Here is a 21572-nt window from a genome sequence, read left to right as displayed (position 1 = left end):
AAGAAATCTGTGCCTGCTGGTGTGTATGTGTATGAATCTGCATGTGCGTGTGGGTGTGTGCAGTATAGGAGGAGAGAGGTAAACACACAAAGGCACAGAAAGGAAAGATGTGGCTCACAGCGTTACAGCTAGCCCAGTGTGCAGCATACAGAATATAAGTATGAATATTAGTCCTCTCTCTCCTGCATGCCTGAACCTGTGTTGATCACTGCAGAGGCCTGTGTGTGAATACTAATGGCCTCTCTGTTAGGAGTATAACAAGCTGCTTTGCATACAATGCCAGGGCGGATTAAATCGCCAACAAGCTTCCCTTGTTTCTGATTGTTTTGAGGCCAGTGATTTCACAAGGGAGTGTTCATTAGAAAGCAGATGATCCCAGTTAAAACAACACACACACGCTCCTCATAAACATCACACATTTAATATAAACAGAGGACCAGGTTGTCACTGATAAGAGGCCTCGGTGGATTTAGAGCTAATGGAGGCAAAAGAGGTTGACACAATTACACGATTGCTGTAACTATCTGATGAAAGCCCATATATCAACAAGGACAAATACCGGGCTGTCTGTGTGAAGTTATGAATGTTTCGTTTTTATAAGACTGTTTCAAATTAAATACAAGGACATCACATGCTGTCTCTATGAAAACTGAACATTATGAAGTTCATGAGGTGAAAAAGAGAACATTTGTAATTTTTTAAATGGAGATCGTGGCCATAACAAGGACATTAACAAGTCCTTGTAAGAACCAGTGACAGGTGGTGATGTGAAGGCTGGTTATCCCTTCTTTTGCTTGGTGGCTTCTAAAGAGGCTTTTTAGACTAATCAATAAAACATGAACAAACACCCACAAACCAAACCAACAGCTCTCCATTCACTAATGCCCTGATAAGAACAGACACTAATCCACCTGGCTTCACACTGCAGTAATGAGATGTACCATTACATATGATTACAGTCTACCATTGTGACACACTACGTATGTGCCATATGTGACATCCATCCCTTCAAAACACACACACATACATACACACTGCATGGTGACAAGGTCATCATAAGACTGCACCTCCTCCTGATGGTGTGTCAGTGTCACCACAGTGACCAATGACAGCACATGAATAATTCAAAAGGTGAGGTAGCACGCAAAACTGTGAGGAGAGGTTTGGTGTGAGTAAGATGTGTAGGGGGTGTATGGTATTTTGGAGAGGGGTCAGAGACTTGAAAATTGAAAAATGTGGAGAGAACTGCAGGATCAGAGGAGAGAGGGTGAGAGAGGGAGGGAGGGAGGGAGGGAGGATGTGACTCTGCCTCTCCAAAAATGGCTGGTGGGTGGAGGGAAAGGTGAGAGGAGGACGAGAAAAGACAGAGGAGAGAGCCTCTGGTGTGTCTGTGTGTGTCTGAGTGTGAAAGTGAGTGGGAAAGAAATGGGGTGACATGAAGGGTGCTCAAATGGAGGGGCTAGAGTGGTGGAGATCAAACACAGTTGCCATGGCAACAAATGGAAGCTGATGTCGGGGTAAGATGCGTGTGAGACGCATCAAAAGAATATTAATGTGAAGCCACACACCACACCCTTTGTAGCAGAAAAACAAATGTTACATGTGGTAACACACTCATGTATGCACACACACACACACACACACACACACACACACACACACACACACACACACACACACACACACACACACACACACACACACACACACACACACACACACACACACACACACACACACACACACACACACACACACACACACCAGCTACACACACATGCATCAAGAAACATTGGTCATGGCGGCTATTACCACACAGAGGAACAGAATAAAGGAAAGTGAGGAAGAGAGAGGCAGGAAATACAGAGTTTGTATGGAAAAGGTTGATGAGGAGGTTGATGGGAAAAAAAGACAGAGAGTAGTAGAAATAAAGTTAAAAAAAATGGAGAGAAAGAAAACAAACTGTGACTGGATACACTGTAAAAGATAATATAAATATTTTTCTCTGTGAATTTATTTATGTAATTCGAGTTGTTCTTGTTTAAAAAGACATCTGTTCCTCTTGAACAATATTGATATTTATCTATTTCCAGGGCAAAGTTTGATGAAAAGCAAATATGACTGATAGACACAAAGTTTTCTTTTCTTCACACTTTTTGAATAGTTTCTAGTTGTGAATGTGGTGATCTCCACTGAAGCGGCGGTAGGTATATCTTAACATCAATATAAACTGAGCCAAACTGGCCTAAACTGCAGTGAACAGAAACATGTAAAGACAGTGGGCCGGAGAAACAGAGGATGATGAATTAAGAAAGAGAGTGAGGGAGGAGGAGTGATGGGACAGATTAACGAGGAACAAGATTAGAACTGCAGCAGATGTATGACTGTTGGTCTTAGACGTGGAAAACAAACCAACCCGTGGTTGCGACACCTTCCCGCACATACACACACAGCACATGCACACTCACAGGTGCATTCATCACTGCCACCTCCGGTTTCCTCCAGACTGAACAGAGATGTAGCAACAAGCAGACCAGTTAGCAAGAGCACACGGTGACGGCTAATTTCCCCCCTCTGTTACACACCATGGTTCTGCAAAATTTCCCTGCAATCCAATTAAACAAGGCTGGAAAATTAAGATGTTTCATTGACAAGCAACAAAAAATGTGTCTTCATTCCAGTCTATGAAGAAATCAGGCAGAAGAAAGACTGCCTCACGTTTACCTGCAAATCCCATTTATATTTTACATCAGACACCTTGGCACAGTCATGCATATGCAGTAACATACAGATGAAGACACAGGTGCACACACACAGACACACACAAAGACACAGACACAGACACAGACACACACACACAACTGTAGTTACCTATGTGAAGTTTGCGTTAGTGTCTGTAAACAGTTTGTGAGCCAAACCAGCTTCCTATCTTCTTCCCCTCGTTCTTCCTCTCTGCTACATGAAGTCTCCTCCTCACACAGCACCACATTGGCATTAGCATCTCTCTCTCTCCCCCTCTCTCTCTCTCCCTCCCTCTCTCTCTCTCTCTCTCTCTCTCTCTGTCTGTCTCTACCTCCCTCCATCCCTCTCGCTCGCTCTCTGCAGTGCAGTCCCACCCCCACTCTGGCACAGCAGCTGGAGAAAACCAGGAACCCGGATCCACGGTGGCACGGATCGGGAGTGACCGGTCTGAAGTACAACTAGTGGTGACAGACTGGTATGATGTCATCCTAAAACACAGAGACCCCTGCACACACACACACACACACACACACACACACACACACACACATACGAAGCAGTGACCTTGTATTAATAAGGTGGCCTTAGATTATAGAGATTACAGAATGACTGCACAGAGATAGAGTGCTTGGAGACTGATAAGAAAGCAAAGTCCTCTGTGCTTTCAGCCTCATCTAACTTCATCAGCGCTTTAATCAGAGTCAAGACGTCTGGTGGACAGAGCACAAAAGACAGGCATCGAACCAGAGGCTGCCTGGAAGGGAGGACATTGATTAAACTTCATCATGGCATGCTGTGGACTCTGGTCTGGTCAGCAGGACTGTAAAGTACACATGATTTGTGCGTTATTAGGAATCAACTGACTCATCTCATGTAAAACAATATAAGACAAAGAGACCCAAATCTATCAGCAGCAGGACAAAATGATTTATTAATGTTCTCATGTTTAAAGGGAATGTCTCCTTCAGCAAACAATGTGGCGTCTGCTGTATTGGATGTAGAAGGATGAAATGCTGGTCAATTAACAGGCTGTTTAACCAGAGTCATGTCCCGCTCAATATTTTTTTATTGATTAGAAACAAGTAATGAATTTCAAGTACTGAGACAGCCTGGGGCAGAAGGTTTTTAGAAATGAGAGTGTTATTATGAATATGTACGCACACGCACATGATTTGATATTATACATAATATTACTAATAATTCATTCTTGGGGTGTTTATTTCATGTCTGCAAAGTACTTTACAGAGAATATATTTGGGTCATTGCAGGCCCTGGTGAAAATGTCTCTTTGCTACCTTTGAGGGCCGGCATATGTTTAAAGTGGGAAAAAAGGGCCCAATTTAAAATAAAGGCACATGAAAGAGTCAAACCTGAGGGAAGACCAGAGAATACAAGTCAGAAGTATCGGCCTTTAAGCCTCAGTAAAATAATTGGCAGCATCTACACAGAGCGACATGTTCAGGAGAGGCTAGGGGAATAGAAAATACAAGAAAGAAATCAGAATTTTAGTGTGCTACTGGCGCACATGTCCTTTATAACCAACCCTCTGGGCTATAATCATCTTCCTCTGATAGCACTTTCACAGTGTCACTATTTCTATTACTCTCTCTCTGCCTTTGGCTCTGAATCTATTCCCTCAGATAGACACACTCACGTACGTACAGGCCAGGCACACACAGACACACACATACACACACTCAGCCAGGCAGATTTGTAGCACTGAGAACTGGGTTGGGAGTGTGCCTGCTGCTCTGGCTGATGTATGACTCATCTCCCCCCATCTATTCCACTGGGACGCAGAGATCTAGAGAGGACAGACCCATACGCAATACATCAGCTCACCAACTCACCTACGCACACACTTATACTTATACACACACTGATGCATGACATGGCCGCTACATGCATCCCTACATCTACAAATATGCTTTTGTTGGGTTCTGATGTAAGGATACAGTGACCTTGACAGATACACCCACTGTTATATCAAGGCTACAGCATTTTCAGCAGCACACATGCAGCTGAAAGCATGTGCTGAATCACTCTTGTGCTTCATGATCAATACCAATTTAGGACAATTACACAGGAGCAAACACTGCAAATATCATGTCCCTGAATCTGATAGACACTGACAGCCACAACTGAGTAGCAACCTTCAGTACTGGAATGAAGTGAAAGTGACAAAAGCAGCTGTTTTTCTTCTTCAATGAACCACTTTAATGACTTTAAAGAGAAACATAACCATCGACCAAGCTGGATAAAAAGACTGTTTGGCAGATACGTGCACTGTGAGATTCAGGACATCTTGGACAGTATCGACTATCCTCTACACCACACTGTGGTGGGACTGAGAGTCTCAGGAGCTTCTTTGTCCCCAATTCCATCAGACAGTACAACACATCATCCAAGGGCAGTGGCTCATGACTGGAAAATTGACCTACAAGCATAGTTGAGCTTCTGGAAGGCTGAATTTCTCCTCAGGGGTGAATAAAGAAAGTCAGTCAGTAAGTCAGTCAGTCAGTCAGTCAGTCCATCTAACCATCCTGAGATAGCAACATGATGCCCACCAGACTCCCATGTTAAAATGACCAACTACAGCAGAGACAAATGTGCATATAAATCACCTAATTAAGTTGTATTAAAGTTAAAATTATTCATAATTGAGGACGAGGCCACTTTAAGCGACACTATCGTTTAATGTGTAAAAATGTGCTATACTTAAATTAAAAGCCTTGAGCCTTGACAACAATAAAATGTGCATTATTAAACATAATTAATTATTAACAGAGACATAAAAGGTCCGCACTCCTCCAACATAGGAGCAAATCACCCAGACAAAAGAGGACACAGAAAAACTACAATGAACCACCGATAAGAAATTCATTAAACTGTCCACAATCCTAAAAAGCCAACTACCGATCACCTTCTGACTCTGGCAATAGGGGTGGCCAGTCAGGTTTCACCCCAGGGCCGTTTTCCTGACACCGGCCCTGCTAGCAATCGGCAGACTGGGAGGTGACAGCAGAGATGTCGCGGTGATCAGTGAGTATGCACGATGTTTGCCGTACCAAACACAGAGTCTCTGTCTCCCAGAAATAGAGAATCTGATAGCTCAGCTCTCTGACAGCCTCTCTTGTCTCCGTGGTCTCAACACAGATGTGGAACAGATCTGATGAGATGTGAAAAATCCAGCGTCTGCTTTTTTTCTCTCTGCTTTGTCTGTTTCTCTGATCACAATGTTCCTGTCATCCTCTTTCTCTTTGAAGCCCCTTATATAATCCCCCCAGTTCTGACTATATGTAATACTGTTATATTATCTAGTATAATTTAGAGACTTAGTAGTTGAGTCTTTTGATGTGTAAAGTGAAAGGCTGCATGAAGGGGTAGCTATATGAGTTGGTACTCCTTTGCCCTGTGAGGTGACTTTGTCCTGTGTGTCAGCATGAAAGATAAATGAGTGTGTTTGGTGCGCGCACATGTGCTCCCAGGAAGTCCTGCGGTGTGTGTAGCAGTCGATAGCTCTGGCTGGTAAATGAAGTCAGCTATTACTTCAACATCACTGACTTTCCCAGCACTTGAGGTAGAGGACAAAAGAGATGAGAGGAGAGGAATGGGAAGGAGAAGAAAAATAGGATCCAATAGAGAAAGAGCAGCAATATGCAATTTAATTAGATACAATCTCTCAGAGTTACATTATAACTAATTAAGGAGGCAACTAAAACCAACCCAAATCAATCCATAAAACCACAGTTACCACTTAGGAGAAGCTAAATAGGTAAAGGTAATTGGCTATTGATAATTAGGGCAATCAAATTTTAAGGTAAAGGGGAAATTATGTGGGAAATTCTTAAGACCTACAACCTTTGTAAGTCCAGCGGAACAAGACTGTGATGTAGGACCATGAATCACAATTTAATCACCGTCAGCGCTGCAGTGCCAGTATTTCATATGAGTAATGTGTCAAACTCAAAGGTTTTGGGCTGACAGTCAAATACTGAGGGAGTTTGAAGCTCAGCAACCAAATACCAAGGTGATTTAATGAGAGAAAAGACAGTTTCCGTCCTAAAATAGTGTTTGTCAGATTCATGTAGGTAGAGATGGAGCCGGAATTAGTGTCTGCACTGATAAACCCCGGCAGTCCTCTGGCTCTCTCTAGTGGAACTAATGTGTAATTACACTATTTTGCATTTGCGTTTGTGTGCATTTGGATTTCTGTATATTAATTCGACTCTTGAACTCTTCAGCTTAATACATACACACATACACAGAGAAATTAAAATGACTACATGTTTCACCCAAATGTATTAACTCTGAGCTCCAGTTATGTTATTAGAAAATATTATTATGTATTTACTTTCCTGAAGATCCATATTTTCTGACTGGAATAACACTATTTCTAATAATCCATTTCCTTTGTTAAAATTACTGCCAGACAGATTCACATGAGCACAAACAGTCAAAGAGCTCCTGAAGAAAAAAAAACATGACAGGCAGATTGGTATGAGTTGATTTACAAAGTAATATATGTGAACGTGACACACTTACCGTAGACTTTGCCCAGGAACAGCGTCTTGACCAAGTTGAACTGTGTGTCTGAGGCGTCTGGGAGGGTGTAGCTCACTGGGGGGTAATGATCCAACTGAAACAGTGGGGGAGAGAAATAATCCATAAGAATCTGCATTTTAAACAGTCACAGCATGAAATTAATGACAACAGCATTTTAACAAGGCCCCGGCTTGAAACTGCATCAGCACATTAAGCAGAATACTCAAGATGATGAAGAAGAAATGGTAATTCATTGCTGCCAGGGGTTGTAAAGCTAATAGAGAGCATTATCAGGGGCTCAGTGGCTCCCTCTTGTGGTCTAAAAATACCCAGAAAACTCTAAATCTAAGTCTGTTCACAAACCCTGATATTTCTCCCATGATTCATGATCATGGATCATTCTTACAACCTTGAAGTATCAAGTTAGGCTGCTCAGATATGCCATCATTTGGCATGTAAGCAATACTAAACATGTCTTAAGAAAGTTGGACACAATTTGCACTGCATCCAGGGAGAGGAGGTAGTTTGGAAAAAATGAGAGTTTTAAAGCTTTTCCCAAACGCACACTTGACAGAATCTGTGGTTGCTCACAGGAATCAAACCAAGTGATTCAGAAGAACCTCTTGTTTGCAAAGCTGTTAACTTAGTGATCTTGTACAGCAATCCTGCAAACAAACAACTCCCTGCCACAGCTGGAGATAAATGATCACAGATTAATTAACAATATGCAATCCCTGAAATCTGTGGTGGGTTCAAAGCCTCTCCCAGAGAACTTAAAAATGAAGCGAGAACCAGCAGCGTGTTTACAAAGAACATCAGTGGAGGTTTGAGAGCAGCGAGGGTGATGGAGGCAGGGAATACATGACTTTAATATCCCTGCAACATAATTAACTTGTTATTGCTGTTTCATTGAAGTTCCTAATTAGCTTGAAGGCTGCAGCCGCTGCTACTGACGAGGAGCGTTTCAGCCCTACAAATTAGTTTCTGTGTGTTCCAGAAATAAAAGATCTTCTTTCCGTCCCTCCCTCTGCACGCAGGAGAACTGTATCTCAGCTGGCACCAGCCCGCAAGACGTACGAGGACCGCCCCAGCCAGAGAGAGGGGGGTTGATGGAAAACAATGACTTTTGTTACTTTGTGTTTTGCTGGAAATTTGTTCCATTGATGCGCTGAATAGCTGCTGTGGCCTGTTAGCTGGGAGCTGAGCTGGACTGTCACTGAAGGCCTGAGATCTATTTGTGTGTATGTGTGTGTGTGATTGTTCTTGTTTATAGGTTTTAGTGAGTAGAGCCCTCCCATATAGAAACTTCTCTCTACCCCTCCAGAGTATTTTCGCCCTCTTTCTCTGTACACACATGCAAACACACACATGCAGCATATCCTAATTTGTTTCATTCCAAAAAAGCCCGGTCTCCGTGGAGCATTGTGTGGGTTTTGTTTTCCACAGTGACTGCAGGGTGGGATAATGGGGAACAATTAAATTGCACTCAGCTTATTTACTTTTATCTGAGAAAACAAATTGGCTGCTCGGCCAGGAAGGGCGGTCTGAGTCTCAAAACCCCACAGAAAGGTCCGCAGAGGCAGGCAACCAGGGAACAAACCTCATTTTTACCAAACTTTGTCAATTACAACTGCAATTACTGGGATCCTTCCCCTTTCTACTGAACCATTTAGACAACACTGTTTTCTCCTCAATGCGCTGTTGATGCTATTGTAAGTTACATAAAACTTACATAAGCAAAGTAATCAGGGGTTAGATAAAGAGAAACTTAACAATGGGTGAAATCTATTTCCCCGACTATGAGCTCAAAGAATCTAATTTAGCCAATGTGCTGTATATATTCAAAGTAATTTACACTACACTGGGAACTTTTTACTTTAGTGGTGACTCTGTTTCCTTAATGATATCTGGAGGAGAAGCAAAGTGCAAACAAATGTTAATTTCCTTTGTTCACTTGAATAAGTAGTTTAACACTATTATCAAATGAATTACTGGGTGATTGTCTTGTCTCATTAGCTGGTATTTCAAACCCCTAATACCAACCACAGAGGCCACCATCAGAGGAGAGGAGAGGAGAGGAGAGGAGAGGAGAGGAGAAGAGAGGAGAGGAGAGGAGAGGAGAGGAGAGGAGAGCAGAGCAGAGGAAAGGAGAGGAGAGATGTCTGATGCCTGAAGGGGACTCCTCACTTTCATCTCTACCAGTGTGTGAGAGGTTGAGAGAAAGCAAAAGTCAGAGATAGAGAGATGGGAACTTATTTTGATCTCTCCTTGGTACGCCTTTGATAGTGAGTTTTCCTGACGAGACACTTACACGCGGCTTTAAAATCAAACACTTGCTCCCTGAACTGCAGCCTGCGCCTGCACACGGGTCTCAGCATGTATTTGTGTGCATGCAAATCTAACCCTTGAAGAAAGCCTCAGGATTATAATAGGGTTAGATAACATAAACGCACAAAAGTGATATTTGTTATCGTATTTTATGCGTGTCTACTTTTCTCCATATCTAAAGACGACATGTGTTTTCTTGCTTTTTTCTTGTTCTCCATTCCTCCCCTGTTTCCTTTCCTCTCACATTGCCATTACTTCATACCTATTTGTCTTCTCACTTGTTCTCTGCCATGTCTTTAAACTAAACAGTCGCTTGTCTAAATGCCTTTAAGATTTGTGACCTGATAGCAGTGAAGTGAGATCTCTACAGCCGCAGGTAAACACTCAGCTCCCTCTCTTAGCCTGGAAATTGAATTTGATCCTGGCGGGCTGACTTTTATTACATCTGACTCATATCGCTGCCTCTCACTCATGTTGTTATTTATCAGATGAAAGCAGCTGCAACAAGGCCTCTGATGAGCATGTTAGCAAAACAGTAATGGGGTGGTTAAATTTGAAATGCTGATGGAAGGTTGGAACAAAATTGGCATTTTGGGCTTTAATGCATAATGCAATAATTTCCAATCCAATTTCAGATGGAGTAACTCACAAGTGTGCACTTTGGCTGTGGTATATCCTTTTGAACTTTCTAAACAAATTATTTAAACACTTCAGCATTCAGGTAAAGTTCTGCACATAATAAAAAATGTGGCATAATAACACATTGGGTTCCCTTTGGTGTCATTTTTCAACATGCAGGGAAGTCTGATAGGCTTGCTCAAGCCCATTCTCAGTTATGGCTTTTAAGTCGAAGTGAACTTTTACAGTTCTTTTTTGGTTCCTAACATGTTTCACTTGGAACTCATGGCATTGCATAATGATAAAATATTTTTATATATAATGATCATCTTCTCTGTGTATTTGCAGACCAATACCTGTTGGTGCCACCCACTCACTGCTGAGTTGTGCTTAGGGCTTCTGTTGTTGTTGTTGTCCAGAACAGAATTTATCCACTTTTTCATATCTCATTAGTGTGAGTATAGTCGTGGTTCCCTGATCAAAATAAATAAACTATTACCACAAGCCCCAGGGATGTCCGAGGAGCTAGGTGGTAGGAGGTATGAGGAGTGCGGCGGACAGATGAATTTGAATAATGTTGATTTTGTAGTGTAGCAGTGCGAAGCTTCTGTAGTGAGTTAACCTGACGAAATCTCGTTTGTGCAAGCATGTCTGTTGGTATGCATGTCCACATCTGTTTACGGGTGGATATTAAGTGCATGTTTGTACCTCGAAAAAGAGCCTCGAGGCAGTCAAGCAACATGAAAAAGTTTTGCTCATCAAAGTTATCTTCGTTAGTAAACCTTTAAGCTCTACTTTTCATGCCTTATCTGTAAACCTCATCTATTTTCTCTCTCTCTATCCTCCCCCACAGTCCCCTCACTGATTTCTTTTATTCTAAAATCAAAATTACAACATCACGTCTATCAGTGTTCCTCTTAATTCTCTTAACACTCTTTAATGTCTAAGTGCCGTGTTTATCTTTATATGACAAAGAAATTCAAAGGGTTGTTATTTGGAGTACAGCGTGCCCTGGGCGCATAGGGAGTGGTAGGCAGGGGATATGCTTTTGATAATAGTTAATAGTTCAGTCACACACCGAACACTGGGCTGAACATCGATATCTCCAATCTAGACATAACTAAGCTACAATCAAGTATGTGTGTGAGTGATGAGTAAAGAATCTTGCGGTTGTTGCAATCACTTTCTGAGCCAGTAAAAATGGACGTGTTGCGTTCAAGTGCTCCCGGCGGAGTGATCAGCAGCTGCAGGTTGTGATTTGCTCAGAAAATGAGAATGATTTCCATTGGATGTTTCAGTTTAATTTTCCTGCTGTCAGAATTTTTCACTGTAGTGTATGAATTTAGGTAATGAGATTCTAGTATGGATGAGGTTGTTGCTCTGTGTACATTTAGTGTGTATGTGTGTGTGTGTGTGTGTGTGTGTGTGTGTGTGTGTGTGTGTGAGAGAGAGAGGGCTGAAGACTTACAGTATGCAGAGGAGGTGCAATGATTATTTGATTTGCAACTGTAGTGCGATTCATTCTGGCCAACATTTTATTTCGCCTTAATGAAAACCACAGCAAAGGGGCTGTAATGCAGCTGTAATTATCACATGAAGGAGTTGCACGTTGATCACACAACCAATAAAATACTGTTGCTTACCCTGAGACTAATGCACAAGGGAAAAAGCACTTCCGTTCTTCATATACATACTTAATAGAAAACACTGTGGTTGGTTGTTTTCTATTCTTTTGAAGTTACATGCTGCTCAGACCTTCTATTTTCTACATAATATTTAATCAAATCAACTCTTGTCATAGTGTGTGTATGAATACAGTTTTAAGGCGCCCCTTTTCCTCTGCGGTGATTCTTAAAATAGAGGTGATATAGACTCGGGCCAAATCATGGCAGCATATATTGAGTATACATTAGATAGAAAATAAACAGTGCAGAATATAAGGAAGTAGTCGGAATATTAAGTTTATACAGAATTATACAAATGAAGCAGCTCACACATTTCATCAGCTCTGCAGAGAAGAGCTGAATCAGTGGCTTTGGTTAATATCATTCATCCTTCTGACAACCTAGGTGGGCTCTCCACAAGTGAATGTGTGATTAATTTACCTTGATGTTTATGGTTTGCATCAAAGTCCTATCTATGTCATCATGTGTGAGTGTTCAGAAATGATACACACACACACATGGTCTGTAAACAGGGCATTTAAATAAGAAATTATACAGAAGGGTATGCATAAACAAACTGTCAATATTTTTCTCTGTTTGAATCTTGTTATTGAAGGCAACACATTTCTTGGCAAACCATTAACTGCTCGTGCAAACACAAATTTATTCCAATCTGAATGCAACCAATAACTATGTTTTATAGGCAGCTACCATCCACTTAGAGCCCTCGCTAAATTACAGCCTGCAGCCAAATCTGGGCATTTTAGCCCAGAACAAAGCTTATAATAGTTTAGCTGAATTCTCTCTCCATCCTTGACAGCTACTGACTGATGTTTGGTTGTATTGATCCGTGCTAAGCTGTGCAGCTGCACAAAAATCAAGAGCACCCAGATACACACAACTATACATGAACGAACACATTGTCATGCACGAGCACATGCACACACCGATCGATGCGTTCTCTCTGTTGCTATACTTAGGCTGTTTACTGGAAGTGGATTAACAGAGGCAAAGGACAAGACGTTTCATCACAGCAGAAGACAGAACGGGACATTGCACTCCCCTCTGACTTTTTTCAAACCATCTGGTCTTGTGTGATTATGTACTTGTGAATGTATGTGCATGTTAAGTTTTTGTCTGCATGTTGCTAGATGCCAGTTCTCTCCACTCCATGGTTGTAAGTAGGGTTTTGAAATCACTGGGGATTCTATACTTAACACAAAAGCTTCAAATGTGTGTTCAGATGTTTGTGTGTGTGCTCTGTACCTGGATGGTGATGCTCCTGTCGACACGGGACATATTAAGGCTGTGAGGCTGTCCATTAGCCAGGTTACGCTGGTCCACATCGATGGTAAATGGCTCCTTCAGACCTCCCAGGTTATACCGCACCTGCATTGAACCTGAAGGCATACAGGGGATATTTTGGTCCGGCAAAAATATCAACAACTTCTTTTCCACTCTTCTTAAATGATTCATGCATGACCTCACATCAATATTGGCGTCTTCTATATATTTCTCCCACAAGAACACGATTGCAGGAGAATTAGTTTATTGTTACCTGAAGACATGTTTTATTCTTTTTGTTCATTATAATTATATTGGTTTATTCCACTGTTTTCTTGAACTTAACTTTAAAATATAGTTTTCTTTGGGAAGTGATGATGCAGGAGGGGTGAGGAGTTGAGAGGGAAGAACTGAATGATTCAGAGGACCCACAGCTTGACAGGGGATTATATATTTACTGTCTCAGGGCGCTGCGTTTGCAGAAGGGCCAAGAATTTCTTGCAGCACCCCTGAGCAGTGTGAGTATTTTGTGGTTTTATTTGTGCACATCAATTGCTGCAACGCTAGATGGCACTGTCAAATTTTTATTACCTCTATTTTATCAAAGCACTTCGCCGCTGTCAGCTGCTCAGTGGGAGTCTGCTAACTGAAGAGGATTTTTGGAGATTATACAACTTTCCAAACTGTGCTGCAAGGACAGCCTTTAAAATGTGCTTTGCAGCTCTAACAAGCCTTACTCCAAGCAGGCTTCTCATTTGTGATCATCCACAAACAGCATGTGTGTGTGTGTGTGTGTGTGTGTGTGTGTGGGTCTTACCATTCTGCCTTAACACTATAGCCAGATAGTCCTGCGTCTTGGAGCTCACATACATCAGAATCGCTGGAGCACTGGACGCGCTGAAACTAAAAGCTACTTCCTCCTTTGTGAGATTCACTTCATGTGGCATCAGCTGGTGTGTTGTGATCTTTGTGTCTCTACTGGCTCCTGCGACTGCTTCAGGCATGAAGTTGTACTTGACCAACGTCCCTGCCTCGAAGAAACCCCCGACATCTGAATGAGACGACAGAAGAATTAATAAAAACAATGATGAAAGCAAATGAATAAATAAATAAATAAAGAAACCTTAGAGTCATAGAGCTCACAAGCACACATGCCAAGACACAACAGGGCAGACATATTAAACGGCCAGACAGAAGTAAGCACACACATAAAAATGAGTGTGTTCGGGAGGTGCAGTAAAGTGGGTGTTAAATTGCTGTGCTCCAGCATCTGAAACCAAACAATACATTGTTTACCAGTACATTAACAGACCTAATGGCATATTCCAGCCATTCCAGCAGGCTTATTGATTCTCGTAATCAAGTGTTGAGAAGAAGGGACCTTATTTTTCTATACTTCTGTTACGCTCCTTGTTTGTGTTTATTGGTGTGTATGTGCCTGCGTGCACAATGTCCGTGTGTCAGTTACAAAGGAGATAAAAGGCACAATATGCGTGAAATTAAAGAGAATAGTTACAGGGAGTGCTGAGAGCCTAGGGTGGTGTGTGTGTGTGTATGTGTGTGTAAATGCCACAGAATATGCCTTGACATGTTTGCCTTCTCTCAGTGGCAGCAGTGAAAATATATTTCTACACCCCCCTACGAGAGAGGAATAGTAAGTGAACACATTTATGCATCTTATTTTAAGGCTTCACTTCACCCATCGTCTCTCACCGGACACAGTACAATAAATACTTCAAGCTACATTACTTAAATTTAATAGAAGGCTTATTACTAGAAAATGGGCAAGTTCTCTGAGTCGTACTGGTGTATAGGCAAATCCTCACCTCCATTGAGTTACACCACAATTTTATCCTCCATTCCTCTGTGCACTGATGTAGTTTCAAGCTTTGGAAAGTCTGGAGAGACCCATTTTACCAATTGTTCTGTGCTAACCAGGCAGAGAGCTTGTGAAGTTTTCAAATAGCTGAATGCTCAGCGTCTGTCGAGGCTCGCGCTGCAGAGTATTAACGGAATCAGACTTCAATTCGACAGAATGCGGGATCTCCGTCAGAGCTACAACATGCTTGATTGAATTCCTTAAAGCTGTAACAAACCAGTGTGTGAATAAACAAACAGTGTGACAAGCTTCAGTAGAGATTACCACGGACTAGCGATATCACACAAAATAAAGTTAGCTTCTTACCTCAGCCAGAGACAAGTCTATTGGCTTTATTGCTTTTTCCCAGCGAGTATGTTTTATTAACAGTAACATAACTTCATGTATCATGCAGACCAGTTGGGAAAACCAGCCGAAAACGTCTCATTTGGATGAAACTGAATTATTTATACTTTCAGTGATTTTCTTTTCTCCTCAGCAAAATTGAAAATAACAAAAAACAAGCTGGAATAAAATTTAACAATTAACAATTTGAAAATTTAAAATGAAATTAATGAATTTTTCATTTACAACATGGAACTGTTCAAGAATAACATTTGGGATAATTACCATTAAAGTTTTGCAATGTTTTCTGAGCGTCTGCTCTAATTTTGAGCTCAAAGCAGTTTTTTATTTTGTTAAACTGACAGAGGGTGAAATCAGACAGAAAGTAATTTTGTAAAGTTGTTAGCAACTGATGAAACCAGGCTCGCCCATTAAAACATTCCTCATCAGTCCTTATCTGCTGGCTATGTCTCTTACTTTTCACTCTAAATCTGGCATTAGCAAGTTAAAATTCTGTCCTCCAAAAATCTGTTTGAGGAGGACACATGTTAACCTTAACTGTCAATTGCTTGCAAATGTAGCCAGTAATTTGTTTCGTTTTGAGAAACATGTTTCATAGTCATGTAGGCTACTTGGAAAAAAACTGGAAATACGTATTTCATTATGCCAGCACAAAGATTTTTCAAACTATGACCATGAATATAATGAAATCTGGACTGGACATGGCCACTGCATTACTGCATTGTAATGTGTCATAACAAACAATCTCAAATATTAAGTTTAACAGGTGCAGTTAGCCAACGTCCTAAAATTTAAAGGGGGATGTGGGAAGATGTGTTAAACTCAGACCTTTGTAAAAAACTGGTTTTGATACAATATGTTTTAACTTGTGTAACAGATCTCCATCCTGCCAGCCTCTTGAATACAAACACAAATTCTCATCTTATTTCACACAAACTGTTGATTATGTGGGCTCAACATGGAGCTCGTGTCCGCCCTCTCTGTCCTGCTGAGAAGAAAATAAGAACGACTCAGGCTAGCTGCCCACAGCCTCCGCAGCAACACACACACACACACACACGCACGCACACACGCACACAAACACACACAATTGTCTGGAAGCATAAGAGAGAATTAGAAAACTCTGCCCCAGGGCAGGGGCTCTTTATGTTTGTGTGTGTTTTTTTGTCAGTGGATGAAAAACTTTTGGAAACGGAATTTGTGCAAGAGGTCAAAACCCTACAGGTACAGGTGTGTGTGTGTTTTGGTGAGTTTGTGCGCGTGTCCATTTCTGTATGTACATGTGCACACTGAGTCCATGTGACCCTCAAAGGCAGAAAAGCAGAAGAATGAGAGTGTGTAATAATAATACAGCAGGGTCCCCTGAGCTGTGTGTAAATATGGATACAATGGAAATGCACTATGCAATTATGGCTGGCTTCATGCATTTTTCACTGACTGGGAGGACGGGGAGAGAGGGGGAGATTACAGCGAGAGGAGTGGAGAGATTCGGAGCAGGAGACAGAAAGCTGAAAACAGAAGAAGCAGGGAAGAAATGGAAATGTAGAGGAAGGGGGGTGAAAAAGGGAGGAGGGAGAGGGGGGAGTCAGAGCAGTGGGGTGTAAATAGAGAAATAAGGGATCAAAGAGGGAGAGAGTGAAAAATGACAAGAAATACATGAGAACAGAGGAAGAGGAGAGAGTAGAAGGAGTAAACATGAGATGGGAATAAAAGATGGAGGAAGAGTAGATTCAGAGATGGAGACAGAAATAGAGGAGAAGAAGGAAAGTGGAAGAGGAGGAGAAGGAACAAAGCGAACATGGTTATGGCAAAAAAGAGAAGGTTTGAGAAAGTCAGTAAAGTGGAACAAAGAGAGGCAATAAGATGAAGGGGTGAAACTTTGATAAAGGGGAGAGGAGACAGAAAGCACATGAGAAAAGAAGAAAAGAGGAGGGGTCATGCGTGAAGAGTGAGGGAAACAGGAGCGAACAAAGAAGGTAAGAACTGGAAGCAGAGGGCGAGCAGAAGAGACAAGAAGAAACAGAGGAGGAAGAGGGGCGTCACATGCCATGCACAAAAACAAATAGACACAAGGGTGTGCTCTCTCCCTTTGTTTGCCTCTCTCTCTTTCTTACATGCACACAAACACACACACACACACACACACACACTCACACGCATACACACAGACAGTAATCTCTATTCTCTAAATCCTGAAATGCCTGATTGGTTATGACAGAATTCAGAGGAGGTCTTTTCATGTCTTACACTAGCATATCACCACACACTGTCACCCTCTTCCACACCACATACACACACACACACTGACACACACTCTGCTTTTCTGTCATCTTGTCACCCCCCTGCCAAGTGCACAGGGAAAAAACACTATTCGGCTTTAGGAAACAAATTAATTCACGTGTCAGGGATCAACTCTGACTGGGAGCGAGCAGAAAGCCTCTGACAGCGCCGCTGCTCTCCTCCCCTGAGCATTTTATGAAAACTTGTTTTGGGAAGTAGAACTTTAATAGTGTATCTAATGAATCCCTATGAAACAAATATGATGTTTTAGCAATGTGCAACAGTGCAAGTGCGAGTTGAAGTGTGACATTTCTCATCTCTGAACTTCAAAAACCTACAGTACAGCTACCTTTTCGTTTAGTGAAGTGACTTGCATTTTATTTTTGTAGTTTGATCTCTCAGCTCTGCATCTGCACAGTATTAACATTCAGCGAGTGCTCTCTAAACTCAGGGAGAATTGGTGGGTAAGCATAATATCATTCTCAATCGATGGCTTTTATCATAAGCCCAAACACTTTCAACACGACAGCTCCAAACTAAATAGAAGTGAGGGGAATCACTGAGCACAGGAAGAATCACAGTGGGTTGTCAGACAATGAAGCTCGTTGAAACATGACAACAACAACAACAACTGTAACCTCAGTGACATTTAACTCTGGCACTGTGAAGTAAAGCAAACATGCTTTCACAAAGTTGCCAGTTAAAATAGATTGAGAGGTGTAAACTGAGAGATTATGGCTCAGTGTGTCATCCCAATTCTAAACAGAGTAGTTTGTTAATAATATTAGTGTGTATATGGCATTCATAGCCTGGTGATCCACCTCTTCCATTCAACACAACCTTAGCTGAAGTGCCTCTTACCTCTGGTGCAGAATGGCCCATCATAGGCTGTGGAGGTGCAGTCACACAAGTAGCCGTTGTACTTCTCCACGCATTTCCCTCCGTTCTGGCAATACATCCCAAAACTGGTGCAGTGGCCTTGGCAACCAGGCTTGACCCCAGGCGTGACCATGGCCCTCTCCGCCAGGTCTAGGGTGATCCCGTTCATCCGCAGGGCTCGGATACAGCCCAGGAAGCCCCTCTGTCCCCCTGCAGCACCTGAGGAGCAGGGGAGGAAACACACAAGGTGGTGTCAGTGTAGCAAGGTTATGTAGCATTTTGAAAAGCAGTGAAAAGGGAAGAGAAAACAAATAAAGAGAAGGAAGGGAGGACAAATGGAAGTCAGAGTCACAGAAGTCGTTTTGAATGCAAGAAGCTCTGTTTTAATCTCTTTTTGGAAACGTTAATATCCTAACGCCTGGAGGAAGCCACTGATGTCACGTTAATCGTTCCGGCTGTGACGCCGCTCTTGAAACAACCTTCAACTCGTTTGATTTCTTCACTAATTAGAACAGCCTAATGAACACTGTGTCTTAATGAACATCTCACAATCAAACACAGGAAAATGAATGCATGAATGCATGTGAAGTACATGCTACAGACCAACACACGCATTTAAAACAGACCACACACTGCGTACCTGATTTGAATGAGTCAATATGAGCATTAATGCTTAGCCTTAGGGTGTCGATAGCCATTCCTCTAAAGTGCTTCCATCGTCATTCTGGCCTTGCACCATTACAGTCTAACTACCCATTAAGTTGGACAGAGTAGGGGCGTTAAATAGATTAATGTGCACCTAAATGACTATGGCAATAAACACACTCATAAACATACACCCACAGGTATAGATTTGAATGTACACAAGCACAACCACAGAGGATGGTTACACTGTCAGCATAAACACACATAGGTGTACACACTCATACACACTACCATTAACAAGAGCCGAGGGGCATTTTAGTTATTAAAACCTCTCAATTGCGTCTTTTGGATTACATGAAAGTATCCATTCAAGGAGACATGTTAAGGAGATATGAGCATATACTCACTCACACACTCTATTCCCTCAGCAGCATGACCACACACATGTATATCTGCTAGTTTAGCCACACAGGCCAACACACACACATACACATACACACACAATATAATTACTAATACATGTAGGCTACATTCTCTCCAGCCAATACAGTATTCATGGATCCTGATACAGAAGGGCGTTCACACGCTTTCTCCACTTTCCAGTCCCACTAAGGAGTTGACTTTTAGTAGACCTGTTAATTAATCTGTGTTGTACCACTGATTGGCTGGAGGTTTCTGCCACCTGTTTACCCAGGTCTAAATCAGCCTGATTGAACGGACAGCAGGCTCCCAGGCCTGGGGAGACCAGAGCAGACACGTACACACACACACACACACACACACATACACACACATACACACACACACACCTTCTGTACAACTCACAAATGGTGTTTAACAAAGCATGACTGATGCTGACTGAAGTCAATATAGGATTAATGCAGATATATTCATTTCGGTGAAAACAGTGGGAGATGCAAATTAAAAATGCTGAACACAGTAAATTGCAAGAATGAATATTTAGCTGTTCTTTGTTAAATTTCAGACTTATCAAATGTAATTAAAAAAAGTCAAATTGTGATTATTAATTTAAAAAAAGCATCAGTGACCAAATGTCCCCCCCAAAATTGTATTTAATTGGGTGATGTGTCATTAAATTATAGTTTAGAATATCAATATCAGTATTATTATGTAGATAGTATTAGTCAGTCTCTAGAATATATCCACACACACAAGACAGACAACACAACAGAAGCACTGACATACCACACACAAACAGTAGCAGCAGGTAACCACCAGCAGAGCACACACCTATTTATTTAGAGCTGTGATGTGTGTCGCTCAAGGGTTTGTTACTCTATAATTTATGATTGCTACTGAATATGAAGGGAGCTGTCGATGTTTGAAGATGTTTGACCTCTCATCCGAAAGCTTTCTTCAGTTCTGCTTCTTCAGTAGAACTGAAGTTCAGTAGCACTGAAGGCGTCTTTCGGATGAGAGGATCACGATGCCAGAGAATCTTCACAGTCGTTTTCTCTGTAATGATGTGCTAATGAGGAAACATTTTATATTCATTAGGATGTATACAGTACACATGAGCACACACACACCTACACGGAATATGCAACAGTGAAATTCCTAATTAAAAGTAAAGTTCTAAAATGTGATCTTTTGACCTTCACTTTGTGTTGATGTGGATGCTACATCACTAAGTTAATGATTAACTAATGAATAAACTCACAGTATGCACTTAGATGCTGCATTACTGTAAGTTACACAGAGAAGAACAGACAGAAGGTAGGGAAATACATTGTGTGGGTCGACTGCTCATGTGAAAGCCTGATCCAACCATGCAGATAAATTCCCAATTTACACCAACAGGCTGCACATCTGCTGCACTGCTGTTCTCCCTGTTCTTCCATTACCATTGTGTAAGTGGGTTAAAAGCATTGTGGTGCATCCTTTTTCTTTCTGTTTACAGTTCAACTGAATACAGTGTTTACCATGTTTATTGGAGCTTCACTTAAGAGTGACATTTACATAGATTTTAGAGGAATTTTGATTCATCTGGTCTAAATGTCATTTCATAATTCCTCATACCTACCTCTTAGTGTATAATATGAACCAGACTAAGCAGTGGCTCAATAGCATAAGCAGATACATTCTGGCTAAACTTTTAATCAACACTGGGGTGGAACAAAACACACAGTTTAAACCGTAGGTGCGTTCTCGTCTTCTTACATGTGTTTTTGTGTGTTCTTTAAATTGAATTCGCTGTTAGTTTGAGTTTGAGTTAATGTGAGTCAACGTCACTGACACATTTCCATGTACTCATTAAATGTTACCTACTGTCTTGGCAGGTGGGCGAGGCCGGTTTCCCTGTGACATGGGTCGCCCACATGCAGTGAGCAGCAACAAGCAAG

General features: G+C 41.7%; 1 protein-coding gene across 1 annotated transcript in view; it reads right to left on the bottom strand.

Moving 5' to 3' along the window:
* Nucleotides 1–21572, bottom strand: part of cntnap2a (contactin associated protein 2a) — a gene marked incomplete at both ends in the record, with an annotated part of 308927 nt that overhangs the window by 4712 nt on the left and 282643 nt on the right. The window contains 5 exons of the mRNA XM_083995741.1: nucleotides 7288–7381; nucleotides 13164–13297; nucleotides 13999–14232; nucleotides 18547–18783; nucleotides 21499–21528. Coding sequence (XP_083851867.1) covers nucleotides 7288–7381; nucleotides 13164–13297; nucleotides 13999–14232; nucleotides 18547–18783; nucleotides 21499–21528 — 729 coding nt within the window. The remainder of the gene's footprint in view (nucleotides 1–7287; nucleotides 7382–13163; nucleotides 13298–13998; nucleotides 14233–18546; nucleotides 18784–21498; nucleotides 21529–21572) is intronic.

The sequence above is a fragment of the Trachurus trachurus genome, assembly GCF_905171665.1.
Source record: "Trachurus trachurus genome assembly, chromosome: 20".
Lineage (NCBI taxonomy): Eukaryota > Metazoa > Chordata > Actinopteri > Carangiformes > Carangidae > Trachurus > Trachurus trachurus.
Note: the sequence above shows the minus strand (reverse complement) of the source record. Positions and strands in the feature narration are given on the sequence as shown.